This window comes from Camarhynchus parvulus, chromosome 3 (assembly GCF_901933205.1).
Source record: "Camarhynchus parvulus chromosome 3, STF_HiC, whole genome shotgun sequence".
Lineage (NCBI taxonomy): Eukaryota > Metazoa > Chordata > Aves > Passeriformes > Thraupidae > Camarhynchus > Camarhynchus parvulus.
The window spans coordinates 93,703,416-93,717,812 of NC_044573.1; the positions used below are offsets into that span (position 1 = coordinate 93,703,416).

Below are 14,397 nucleotides of genomic sequence, written 5' to 3' on the forward strand. Positions count from 1 at the left end.
ATATGAACCAAGGCACTTTCTAAGGCTGAGAAGGGCACTACTTAAGTTTGTGTTTAATAAAAAACCTCCCAAATACGCAGAGACACACAAAATCATGTAGAAAATGGTGAGGAAGTGGGCAGCAATAGGAAGGATCCATCTACAAAAGGAGAACTAGAAACTCCTGTGGCTGCTCATCAGCCACCCAGCCAGTGCAGAGATGTGCTCCGACACACCCAGGGGTTCCAGGAGCACAGCAGTGAGAGCAGAGCACAGATGCAGTTAATTGCTTCATCATTTTGGGGATCCTGTGTACCTACAGAAGTGCTCCATCTTACAGCACAAGCAAAAATTAAGTGTTTTCCAACTGGAAGTGCAAGGCTACAAATGCCGCTGGAAAACCAGGCCTCCTCTTCAGGTGGCTTTTGAAAAATCAGTAGCCTTGCTATCAGAAAGGAATAGGCTTGCTATCAGAAAAAGCAAGTTGAAAATTGGTTGCTCTGAAATGGATGAAAAATTTCAAAAGAGCTGAAGATCCTGAAATGCTGAGAAGAGCCATTTAAAATGTTACCCAAAGATTTTTTGAATATCCCGAACAAGTGCAGCTATCTCCTGACTGCAGGGCATCCATAATAAAAGGATTTCAAAGGCTCACTGGCGGCTCACAACTACCAGCAGCATTCTCACTCATAGATGATTTCTGTACAGAAACAGTGTTCATTCATGATAGAAATGAAGAGCTTCCTATGATATGCTACTCACTGTAGTTTCTGGTATCTAAAGCCTTTGTTTCCTTGCATTTTGCCTGCCATTTGTGAATCCAGAATAGTAACAGCATCTATTTACAGCATTTCATAACATCTTTTCTTTTCCTCCACTCTGTCTTTTCCCTTGGTTTGACTATTTTAGCTATTATAATTAAGAAAGTATACTCATTAATTGAAGACCTGATAGATACAGACACAATACAGAATCAGACAGGCAGAAAGAAAAACGGCAATCATCAGTAAGTCCTACACAAATGAATGATTCACACAAATATGTCCTGTGAGGTCCATCCAGCTACAACTGTAACTACATCCCTGGAAAATGTTCCTTGCTTTCACTGATAAAGGATTAATCACCCACTTCTGTACCATCCTGACTGTAGATATACAGTGAGTGAACCATACCCCTAATTACTGAGGAACAAATAGCCTGGTCCCTCAATCTAAGTGCCAGTATAAGATGAATTTCTAGCCATGGTCTGTCTGTAATAGAAGAGAATGAGAAATAAAGCTGTGAATCAGTATATATGGGTACCTTCTCATGTAACCCCAGTAGCAAGAAATATCTAGCTTTTAGGTATTCTTTAGAAGAACTTGCAATCGAAATTTTTTCTTTAATATAGGGGGTTTATTGTGTATTTAGCGTGACAACGGCTCATTACGTCACTAAAACTGGTGAATCTTGCAGATACTGACATACCTGTCATCTCAGTTAACGATACTAAGTAAAGCACTCTTAAATGGAAGGAAAAAGAGGAGAAATTAGTGGCATTTCTCCCCAAGAAAAGCAAATTCACTAACAAAGTTTGAGCCTCCAAATAATTTTCTAAGAGGAGCACAAATACAGGTATATATACCAACAGACTGCTTCCTCTTCAAAAGTATCTGACCGCAAGGCCTGAAAATAAGGTCTTCCGCTTCTTTGCAGAACTGGCAACATACAGTAATAAGTATTATAATCACCATCCTGCTGGTAGTGTAGAAGCACTGGACTACAGCTTTCAGTCTGCTTAACAGAGGCTGCTGGGCAGCCCTTACACAGGCACAAATTCATCTCAGAGCGTGAGCAGGGGAGGGATCAGAAAGATGAGCAGAACCAGAGGGAGAGAGATCACTCAGCTATTTCCTACATTCTGTTTGCTTTTGTCTCCGTGCCAGCCCTGCAGTCACGCAAGAGTCTCCCAGCAGGAGCGTATCTAACACGGGAACGCCCGCGGGAACGCTGGAACAGGAGAGCCAGAGGCTCCCGCGAGCCACCGCGCTCGGCCCAGCACACACTCAGTCACACGGGAAAAATTATATCCAAACATCAACACGTGGAAGGAAAAGAGGGATCCTGGTATGAAGATGTCCATTGCTGTTCTCAGAGGGCTGGCTGGAACCCAAGAGATGTAAGAGGCTTGCTGAAAAGAGCTCACAAGGCTCCAAGAGGAATGTATCAGGATGGAAAGGACTTCAGAAAGATGTGAAAGATCCAAAGGATCTCACCTTCTACACAGCTTGGAAATTCTGCTCAAAATCTTTACCTCTTTGGATCAAACAACAAAGCTTTTAGACCAACCAGGGTTTTTTTTTCATTTCAGAAAAAGTGATTTGAAGATGGGATTTGTCGTTAGCACAATTAAGAAATGTGCCTAAAAGGCAACTTTTTCTTTGGCTTTGCCTTTGTTCTAAGTAAATGAAACTGCTAAAATAAAGATAATATAGCAGTTTCTGCTAGCTATATGATCCCTTCTTCTCACAATATTTAGCCATAAATTAATTATATTTACTTCAGATTTTGAGGTTACTTTTTTAAATATTTGGTGAATTATGACATGTGAAATAGTCTGTTTTCAATTAAACTTCATAACAATCCTTTCAAAAACTGAGCCTATAAAAATTGCATCAAGCTAAAGTTAATTTCAACTTAAAGATAACACTTGAAAAAATAATCAGTGCAACAACAGAAAACAAGTATTAAAATAAAGCAAAAAACCCAGAATCTTTTTAGATTGTGGTTCCTTTCTATGTTAAGGTTACAAATATTTCAGCACACCTAATGTTCTGGCACCTACAGTGTTAGAAACGCATACCTCATTTCAGAGCCTCAGAACAAAATTAAGAACACAAAACAATGCGTATGTAAGTGACATTAAACCTGTAATTTTCATTTGCTTTGAAATAACTTAAATAAATCCACTACTGGAAAACTGCAGAAAACTATGGTACCAAAGTTCAGTCTTAAAAGACTGACAGATTGCTTACAAACTTCAGAGTAGTTGTTTACATAACAATCTCTTCCTCCCCACCGTACTTTTCAACTAAACCATGTAGTAGGAAGGGTTTTAAAAAAAAAGATTAACTGCTTTGACAGAAAATTGGAATCCTGATGAAAGGAAAATTTATTTTGAGCTGTGCCTTTTCCAAGGGAAATGTCAACAACTTAAAAAAAATCAAACAAAAAACACTTAGACAGAGTAAACGAATTGAAAATGTCATCACGATGCCTTAGTAGGGGTGTAGCTCACATGGGGCTGGTGTCATTGCACTCTGAGAAGCAGGCTCAGCATGAGACTGACTCATGGCAAGTGTGGGACACCACAGTCAGACACTGTCTGATCCAAGAGCCAGAGGGCAACTGTGGTCTCCAAACTTTGTGATGTTCTGGAGTATCTCCCGATTCAAAGATATAACAATCTCCAACTAAAATTTTCCAGCTTTTGATTTCTAGCACAGAGTTCACTTCTGACCAAGCCTAAAATTTGTGTGGGCAAAAAAGCCAGCTATGAGATCAAATGCCACTCCTTGAGCTCTACAAGGACATGCCAGGTCAGGATGTGTCACTGAAGACATGGGATGAATATGGTTCACTCTGCTCACTGACTCATTTGAAACTGCTGTGCCTCAGGCAGAGATCAGAAATGTTTGCTCACATGTGGTTTTATCAAACAAGAAGTAATAACCATCTAGGAAATCCATGTGAATTACCCCCTAAAATGCATTTCTCAGATGAAAAAAAGCAATTACACAAAACCAACAATTTTTTTCTGAGAAAACTTGCCCTTATAAACAAAATAATTTGCTGTCTAATTCAATCAACCCAGAATAAAGAGGAAGAAAAAGAAAAAATGGGTTTCTCTTCCAGTTCTCATGACAAAAACTGAGCAATATTTCAAACACCATCTGCAGTCACAGAAATCTTTTTACTAGGAAGAGCTCTTAAAAATCTAACATCTTTATTGCATGCATACAAACCTTTTCTCATAAATGTTATTGCTTTTGATTTAATATCGTCTCTCAGCTGCCTGGTTTTAGTCAAGTATTGCAAAATATAAACATTGGGAGCAAAATTGATCATATTCTGTTCACCACAGCCATAAGGCATCTTAATCAATGATGACAAACCATTGATAGAAGGCCCCAGTAAATCACCTGAAAGATAAAATTAAACCAAAAAAAATTAAAGCTTATTGCAAATAATAGTATACCTCATATATAAAGGGTGATATGATCTAAATTGGGAGAAAATATGATATATTAGGAATATTTCTACTAAATACCTCTAAGCAGGCAGAAAAGATACTTCATCCACTAATCCACTTTATGCCCACTGATGCAGCTCTTTACAGACCCTTCCAATTACAGAGTAATTTCAAAGAGCTGCCATTTAAAAATGAAAAAGAAAAAACCCCAAACCAAACAAACAAAACCCTACATAACCAAAATCTATTTAATCCAGTAAAATGTAAACTTCATTTATTTCTTCTCTCACCTACAGTTATCAAAGCCTAGGTGTGACAGTAAACAACAGTTAGTCAGGTTATAGTCACCATTCTGCAGACAGAGTAATTATAACAGGATACTAGAAAACTCTGCAAGACCTTCCTGACGAAAATCTAACTCTCTAATTCTGAAAATAACGTACAAATGTCATATTGTCAAAAATTAAACAAATTAAAAGAATAAAACAATCAATCCATGAGGTCTTACTATGTTTAGCCTAATGCATGATGGTAAATTACTGTGACTTAATGATTCAACCTACTTATATTGCAGTTAAATAAAAATTAATGTCTTAATTAATTCCCTAATGATAGAAACAGAGTAAGTTAATTCTTACCAACAGCAGTGACCTGCACTCTCTCACTGCCACTTACAACATCAGAAGGAAAAGTGAATTCCAAAGTTTTTGACACTGATTGTCGTTTATTCCCAGTCAAATCCAAAAGGACTGTCTGAGAATATGTCTGTTCCAATCCTTCAGCCTATAAAGATAAAGACAGGGATTCTGAGTATCCTTCTGTAGTTGATCCTGCCCTGAACAGGAAAGTCATGCTTCTCCCTTCCAACCTCCGCCATTCTTTGGTTCTATATCTTAAGCTTTTATTGCAGGATGAGATACACAAATGTCCACCACTGAAATGGAGCCTAACCATGAATCAGACTTAGATATCCAAAGCTAGGCAGGTCTTATCAGTGTCTGGTTTACCAGGAAAGTCTGGAGGTTAAAATTCCACCTGTAGCAAAATACAGAAATTTTAATCTAAAATAGATTAATAATAATTAATAAATAATCTGAATGAAAGCCAGATGTATGGCAAAATCGATTGCACTTATCCAAAATAGTCACCAGGTCCACTTTGCACAGGTTGTTAAATTAGCTGCGGCTCCAGGGGTTCAGTGATACACAAACAGCTTTCATCTTGCTTTCAAGAAGCATTGGACAAACTATCTGTAGTAGAACAGATCTGTGAGCTCATTCCTGGAAGGGGTTCTAAAGAATTTTAAAGCGCTTTTAAAAAATTATTTTATAAGAAGTGTTTTCTACTTAAAGCCATCTGACCCCAAACCAACCAAACAGAGCAAGAGGCAGACAAGTACATTGGTTTGCCTTTTTGCTGTACTATGTAGCCTGGTTTTGGGAACAATTTACTTCAGGAACAAGGCAAGCAGCAGACTGTTTACCTTGACTATAATTTTCTGGATAACAGCATCAGAAGCAGCAGATGATATTGCTGTCACTTTGATGGGAATCTCTCCCAGTTGTTTTGGCTTGATTGGGAATTGAACAGTTTTCCCATCTTCACTCGGTACAGATACAGATTGTTGATTTGTTGTAGCATTTATTTCATTGGATGTTAGAATAATTTCAAAAGCATCATTCATATCCAGGATCACAGTAACCTGAAAATACAGTAAAATTTGCAACACAAAGTGTTAATTTTGAAAAGGTGCTTTCATAAGCTGCCACCCGTTTTGTGTATAGAGAAATAGGTCTGCCCACTGAAGAAAATACACCAGTTCTCACAAAGAAAGACATGGTCTCCACCAGGGATGAAAACCCTGCAATATCTAGTAATATTCAAAGATAAAGAGACTGTTATGTTACCTCAGCTTCTTCTTTCAAATAATTAAAGATGTTCACTTCCAAAATGAACTGCTCTCCTCTGATGACAGAATATGGAAGGTTCAGGAAAATGAAAAAAGGCTGAAAAACTTCTAGCTGCAAAACAAAATCAGTCATGAACCCTTACAACCAGAGACTAGAAAGAAAATTACTATACAACGTGTCTTCCAATCACTTTTAAATTCAATAACAGAGTTTAGTTGTGCTCTACAGCTGACAAAACATATTACTGCAGGGCTGAAACAGGAGAAGATGCTTCTGGTCATCAGCACCTTCAGAGACACCACTCAGATGAGAGCTGCCAACACCTTTGACAGGGCAGTCCCAACAGAGGCAACTGAATTAGGACTATGAGAGTATCACCAGGCAAGTTTGGAATCTGTGATCTGTCCTGAGCTCTCATTAAGGTAACTGAACTTCTTTGAGTACACAAGTAATGGATCAATGTCAGTTGCCAAATTTTGTAACTAAACAACACCTTACAATGTTGGTTTTTTTATTTAGTAAAATTAATCTTAGCATAAGTTCTGTAGTTATACTTCTAAAGATACATACTATAGTAATTAAAATATAAAATGCAGAAGTATACCAGCAAGCAGATTCTTTTATTTGTGAACAGAGGGTTTTGGGAGAAATCTTGCCTCTAAGAAATCAATGGTAAGGTCTCATCAAGCTGAGTGGGATCAAAATTTCACTGAACATCTGTACAATAAGAACGGCTGAGGCATGCTATCCTTTATTATCAAAATGTCAACTAAAATGTATTTTAATTCAGTTTGCATTTAAAAACATCTTCCAAGTGTTTAGAGTTTCAGAAACAAAAATCCCTCAGCTTTTTTTTTTCTAGCTAGCAAATATTCCAATGCTGTCTCAAAAAAAAAAAAAAAAGTTGTTTGCTAAAGCTCTCAGCATCATGAACTTCTTTAGACATTAAACTTTAGAGAAGTTCTGATGGAGACTTTTTGATTAGTTCACAGTAAAGGTTTTCCCTGCGTACCTATTTTCTTTGTCTTTTTTGTTTTACTTTTCTTTAAGTAATTTCTAAAACTTCTTACTGAAGTTTTACACTCAGGAATATGCCAGTATATTACAAAAATACAACTGCGTAAAATTACTGACACTCTGTGTAGGAGAAGTCAAAATAAAACCATGATGCAAAGCAGTACATGACGTAAAGCACGCAGATGCCATTTATTTCCCCCATTACATTTTTCATGGCTTGCTTTTACTTGCTTCTCTGTATGGTACTGATTAACATGTTTCAGCCATATGGAGCTCTAAGAACAACCTAAATGTCCCAAAAATAGTGATGTACTGAACAGTGCATGGGGGTGATTATACCTAAATTATTATCTCAACATCTGTTCTACTTGGAGCCTTCTCACATTTGAGGATGAGAGGCCAAGTGTGTATTTCCTTACAGTTTTAATCAGAAAACTATTCCTCTTTCTGTCCCATCTCTGCCAAGCCAAGTGAAAGAAACAAGAATCAAGACTTCAGTCTCAAAGGAGCCTTACCCACAACATCCAGATTTGATTTTAGATCAGGATGTTCAAAGCACAAGCTCTGCGTCTGGTATAGCAGCCAACTGTGAAATCTGGACCTAGATCTCTGCTTGGATCCCAAAAATTGCCCCTCCCCAAGAATTCGAGGGCATGAGAACTTAAATGGGTAATTTGGCTGCCTTCAGGCTATGCTGACACTAGACCAGGAACCAGGTGGAAATCTACAGCCCACTACCACAGTCTCAACCTTTCTAAATTCAGGTATGGAAGTGGAGTTGTTTCTGACTGGAACATAGTTTCTCTAGGATCCTTACATAATGAATGGATAGATTCTTCTGTGTATGTAAAATACAAGCTAAATGAGACTTCAAGAATTAATTCCTATTTTAAACAGGCTAAACAACTCTCTAAGTAGTGGTTTCCTTGAATACAGAGTGATCCTAGGACAACTGCAGTTGTTCACTGGGAATCTCAGGTTAGAGATCTAACCTGAGGGCTGCTGAATTTAGCTTAAATTGCTAAACTCCTCAAACACTTGGAAGCAAGAAAAGAGCCTCAGGACGCAGGAATTTGGGAGCAACAAATTCATTTGTGGACACTGAGAGCTAGGTATCCCATGCCAGCTCTCAGTGTCCACTCTGCTCCTCAAGTCACCCAAAACTTGGCACCAATCACAGAATGGTTGTGTTGGGAGGGACCTCTGGATGACATGTAGTCCAAGTCCCTGGTAAGTTTACCCAGAGCAGGTTGTACCTGTGTTTACTCTAGGACTGCTTTTGACGGATAATTTTAGCCTTAAATCACCCCTCCTGCTCTTCCTCCTGGGGCAAGCATTAGCCATAAGTGTTAACAGAGCAGCAGACAAATGCCTCTCACATCCCAGCCAGTCCGTGCACACTTCACTGCATGAATTACCAGCTCATAGACTGCCCTCTGGGCAGAGCCAAGAAAACATGGAACAGTGCTCCCAAAGAGTCATTCCACTGTCCTACATACAAAGATTCTGAAATGGGCACATTCTGGAAGTACTTTAACAAAAAAACCTCTCCAACAGAAAAAGGCATCCAAATATCTGTGTGGAGTCTTAGATATTCATATGAGCAAGAAGGGAAGGCAGATAAGAGTATCACAGATGTCTTCAGTGATGTTTTCTCTACAGCTTGAGCACCCACAGGCTCTCAATCTCCTCGTTAGTACAAGGAGATGCTGCTGTTAGAACTAAATCAGAGAGTCCAGCAGGAACCCACAGTGTAACCAGCCCTAAAGGAGAGCTCTCCAGCGAGATGGTACCTCCAGCGGAGCAGTCGTCACGCCGAGCCCGCCGCTTTCAGAGACCACAAAAGCACTGGCTACCCAGGATGTGATGGTGTCCGGTACAATGGCATCCATTGTGGTTTCTGGGCCAGATCTGACGGCAGAAGGGGAGGGCAGACTTTCAAAACCATCCATTTACAGACATCATTATGTGGACACATATGTTTAAAGTGCATGAAAAATTAAGTCCAAATTCCTGGAAAGAAAAGCTGCTCATTATCCATTTTTCCTTTTCTAACCATTTAGAAATACTGTGATGGGATCAAAATTATTTTAAAAATTTAAATTATTTTAAATTACATGAATTGAAGGTAATTACACTGGATCACATTACACATAATCCACTTTTACAGGTCCTTTAAAACAATCCCAGGTGATGGTTGCTTCCTGAACTTCTCAGCTGTAAATAATACACGATTTGTTCTTCATGACACAGGTCAGATTTCACCATCACTTGACAGTTTGATCTATTCACTGAATTAGGTGCAGATAGCAAGAGATTTCCCCTTCTGGGCTAATCACCATCTTTTTAGGTTTTGTACAGAAAAAGGCTTGGTCTCCCAACCCATTATCTCCCCATTTGTAAAAGTAAGAGTTTATTCCTTTTGTCTTCAGGATTTTTATCTAACTTCTATTGAAACTCCTAGGCCTTCAGTCAGGCCTCATAATCCTCTCTTGTGCAGTTGTACAATTCCTCATTTTTTCGATCTCAAATCTCACTTGTGGCCTCTAGGTGGTAGCAGAATATAAATCTACATTTCTAAGCAGTGTTCTTTAGCACTGGTGCAGAATGCTACTGAAACCTACAAAAAAAAAAAAAAATTGCAAATTGTTTTCCTTTTGCTTCTAACTTTTACCTCGTTTTAGTGTCGATCCAAAGCCAAGTCTCTGGAAAATGTGTCCTCACATAGAGATTGCTGAAATCAGGAGGTCCATTTTTAGATACGGGCATATCATCACCGAAACCATCCTCTATAGGTATCATTCCACCATCTGCAAAATAAAAAATACTGTCCTACTCCAAATATCTACATTTAGAAAGCTCAAATAAACACAGTTAAGAAAAGTCAAATTAATATATTGTTTGGAGTCTAATCTATAGCTTTGTTACATATAAGACTACTTTGGAACACTAGGAATTTTTTATTTTAAGAATACAAAAAGTTTCACACAAATTTCTATATGGTCTCTGTGGAGTTGAATGTAACTGGTGTAATTTGGCTACACATGACAAACCACTGCAATATATATCAACTGGAGCTGCAAATGAAAAATCCACTCATCTTCAGGCTTTTAGGGCTAATGTTACTGCAGTAAAAAAGGAAAATTTCTGAAATGCTGATTGTATGAATTTTCTATGACTTGAACCTTTGAAATGCTAATGATTTTCAAGGCTGGATGCAACCTGTCTGCAGCACAGTAGGAAGACATACTAGGGGCCCTATTCCATGGACCTCCTTCCCACTCAGTAAATTAGATTTGGCTTCATTTGTTGTATTACTTACAAAGAAAATGTTCCTTATCCTCCTCAAGAACTGCATCAGTTGATACCCAAAGGCTGCATTTCTGGATAAAATTTATACAGTATATCTCAGTACAGGACATTGAGGACATCAACAATGCTTATCTATTTTCTTTTTCTATTCTTTCTTTTTAGGTAAATAAAGTCATAAAGCAAGCATAAAACTAAAGCAAATAATATACAGAAACCTAAAAAACTGAGATGATATGAATCTGAATATTTTCATAATGACTGAAAACCTTTCAAAATGAAGACTATATCAAGCTTAAAGCAACCTGTATCTATGGAGGTACAAATAAAAAATAAATAAGGAGGAATTAATATATTCCTTGGCATTCAGAGTATTACATATTGACAAGATTCACAATTTGAAACTCATATAAGCCATTAAAACATTACATTGTCTATAGTTGCAAAAGTTAGAAAGTTCACTTTTTTCTAGCAAGTGACATTCAAATCACTAAGCAGTGAAAAAAAACCCAACAGCCTAGCATTATTAAAAAAAACCCAGTACCTGAAATACACCAAAAGAACCTCTGACCAGGGGGAAATACTGCACTGTGCTGTATAAATTGAGCTCATGGAGGATCTAAGGAAAAAAAAAAACAACCAAAATCATCCATAGACTGAATGCCAGCTCACATTTTAAGAACTTTCACTGTTGCTAATTTATACAGCTGTACCACGAGCTGTAGATTGCTTAGCTCTCATGCCAAAGAGAAAATAATCTGTGACAGGATGAAGGGGGTTAGGTTGCAGTGGGTTTACGATTAATGGAAGTGTGACCAAGACTGTATATAAGCTTGGAATAAAGCCTACAGCCCATTGATATTTTATGGCACTTAGGCTATGTCCTTTGAGCACCTTAGGAATGATATATATTGTAAGCTCTTTCAAACTGTAAATGCAGGTATCTTCTGCAAGCAAAGGTAGTTTAAACATATGAATAATTTATTCTGCCCTCCCAAGAAAAAAAATCTTTATTTTATATTATTAATTTTAAATAGCACAAAGAACAAGTCATTAGGGTTTTTTTTCTGACATTGTCTATTCTGAAAGAAGAAACTACCAAATCTTAACAATTTATCAAGTGAAGAACAATGAAGTATTGATTGGAACTGGAAATGCTGTGCCTATTACCTCTTAAGCTTTACAGTCTCTGCCACTCATGTGACTTGCAAAACTAAAAAAAAAATTGCGTAATTACAGGCTAAAAACCACATTCAAAGAACATTACTAGTTCAACATATAACCTGTAACATTTCCACAAAAATACATCTTTCATACACACAATAATGACAACCTCCTTCTCCCATATACTTACAGATTCTTCTGTTATGTCACTACTTTCTCCCAGAAGCTTTGCACTTTTATCAACAACTGAGATTCCAATTACTGATCCTGGCTCTGTTGTACTGATTTTAAGGGAGACTTTCTCAGATGGCTTGGCCTTATCTTTGCTCCAAGAGATTTTAATCTAGAAAAAAAGTGAAACACAGCACTGATTTAAATTCTACAGTGATATTCACAGCTGTTAACAACTCCCAGGAAGTAGTTTTTTTAGATTATTTGGCTATAATTAAGATCCTGGATTTGTTTTTCCTAGAACCTTTGGGACACTGGGGACCTCTGAGAGTCTTTTTCCTAGGACTTTTGGTAACCTGGGTAACTTATGAGGCAAATTGAGACATTTTTCATGCAGCAGGACAAACAGACTCCCTAATGATTTCTGGTTATAAGTGTTAAAGTCTCCAGAGCAGAGAAAGAATTTGAACCCATCCAGTCTTTGGATGGTGTCACCTATAAGAAGTTATAGGGAGGCTTTTATTTGCACGAAGGACCAAATCTCGTCCTGGTAAGAAAGCTGGAAAAATCAATTCAGTGATGAAATTGAAATTCCCCACACTTCTTCAAACTTTTTTGAATTAAAGTATGGATAGTCACATGAAACACAAACATTGGTCACAATGTGACCCCTGCCTGGCTAGAACAACATCTTTATAAACTTTTACAATAATGTAAAAATCAATACTCTTATGATACCTTGTCATTGTATTGGCCAGAGTAACCTTTGGCTCAGTAATTGACCAAACCACCAAAAACACAAGGAGATCCTGTGCATCTGTTTATGTGGAAAACACAGCACCAGTAGAAAGGACTCTCAAATATGCAAAAACTAGACCCAAACTGCACTGGTATCATCAAAAGTCTTTCTAAAGACTTGCACAAACGTCAGGTTAGATCCTCAATGAAAATTTTTTGCATTTACAATCCTATGTTCTAAAATAAATTTTTTTAAGCTACCACACAACACCCAGACAAAACCATGGTCTCAGACTCAACACAATTACCTTGTCATCCAAAGCAGGCTGGATGGGGACAGTGAGAGCATCATTTACAACCACTCCAAGCTCATCTACATAGAATACAAGTATAGATATCAAAGGAGCCCAGGAATTTGCTGCTGTTAAAGTGAATGTTTTTGTGGACTTTGTGCCAAAAGCCATAATTTGTTCCTTAGATAATACCTGAAAGAGAAAAAATCAAATACACAAACTGTTGGTATCCTCGATATGTCATCAGCAATTGGTTCTACAAGTAGCTGCTAAAGAAGAGACACATAGCTGTGATTCATTATTTTTTCCACTAACAGGTAGACCAGTTCTGTGAAAATGGGCATGGTATCTGATGTAATATTTAAATAATAGATTTTTTCCCCATGTTTTAATTCCTGTATCACTATGGACAAGTAAAGAACTACACCAAGTGCACACATATGGTATAAGAACATAAATATACAACAGTAATAGGGTTGGCTCATGTGGGTTATCTGTAACAGCATTTGAGTTTGGATCAGGCACAAAGTTTTAAAAGCAAACCTCCAGAACTACTTAGAACACCTGGTTTGCCTCATGGAGAGTGTGAACTGGGGTCTAGTCATGTGCTCCAGTTAAAAGCAGACATTCATTTGAACAGATGAGATTAGAGCTAGTCTGAAGCCATCCCTAATACCTGGATTTCAATTTTTTCACTCTAAATTTGTTCCTACTGGATCATACACTTACTAATGAAGACAGAGAGATGAAGGGCAGTTCCCTGCCTTTGGTTGCATGGACCTGATTTATTTTAAACCTTCTAGAGAGTGTTTCTATTTTAGAAAATACATATGAATGCCCAAATTTTGCATGGCTTTCCTCATTCAGTTTACTGTTAAAGTCTGTGAAAGAAAAAGAATCCTAGCTACCACGGTCACTAAGATGCAGACTGTGAAAAAGACAGGTATGTGTTAAAGACAGGATGGGAAACTTACAATAGCATATATAATAAATCTTCCTGATCCTTCAAGATACAGTAGAGCAGCTGAGCAATTAAGCCACTACCCAAGACACTTATTTAAAGTGCTTCCTATGAATCTCCCTTGCTAAAATGCCCCTCTGTCCACTCAACCATCTGTTTCCTCAGCAGGCAGCTCTTCTCCTCCTGTACCCACAGGCTCAGCCTGACACTCCTGAATCTGCATACAGGATCCACCTGGTCCCTGCTTCCATCTGCATCTGCAGGACCTGCTGACAAAGCCACAGCTTGGGCTGCTCCTGGGATGTCCTTGTCCCTTCTCCCACTGCAGATCCTCTGCGCAGTCAGAAACTATTGCTCTCACAGTTGTGCCTTGTCTCACATCTGCTGTCAGAGATAACCCAACATCCAGGTGGAGAGAAGGACTTCCCTACAGTGCCAGGGGCATTCCTCCCAGGTAGAATAATACAGTTCCCTTTCAGAAAGGACCCTCCTAGTGGAAAGGAAGTTTTTGGGCCTTCTCTTCCACAAAGCACAATTTAAAAACACCGAATCTCAAATGTTTAATCACATTCCACTCACTGGAGTATTTCTCAAGTTGGTAAAGGTCACCTTGGATTGTCCCCA

At 38.1% G+C, this 14,397-nt stretch overlaps 1 protein-coding gene across 1 annotated transcript in view; it reads right to left on the bottom strand.

Moving 5' to 3' along the window:
* Positions 1–14,397, bottom strand: part of CD109 (CD109 molecule) — a 71,429-nt gene that overhangs the window by 23,788 nt on the left and 33,244 nt on the right. Inside the window, exons 14-23 of the mRNA XM_030945627.1 lie at positions 12,828–13,004; positions 11,801–11,953; positions 10,991–11,065; positions 10,460–10,520; positions 9,812–9,947; positions 8,931–9,048; positions 6,118–6,231; positions 5,694–5,912; positions 4,849–4,993; positions 3,984–4,160 (exon numbers count right to left, since the gene is read on the bottom strand). Coding sequence (XP_030801487.1) covers positions 3,984–4,160; positions 4,849–4,993; positions 5,694–5,912; positions 6,118–6,231; positions 8,931–9,048; positions 9,812–9,947; positions 10,460–10,520; positions 10,991–11,065; positions 11,801–11,953; positions 12,828–13,004 — 1,375 coding nt within the window. The remainder of the gene's footprint in view (positions 1–3,983; positions 4,161–4,848; positions 4,994–5,693; positions 5,913–6,117; positions 6,232–8,930; positions 9,049–9,811; positions 9,948–10,459; positions 10,521–10,990; positions 11,066–11,800; positions 11,954–12,827; positions 13,005–14,397) is intronic.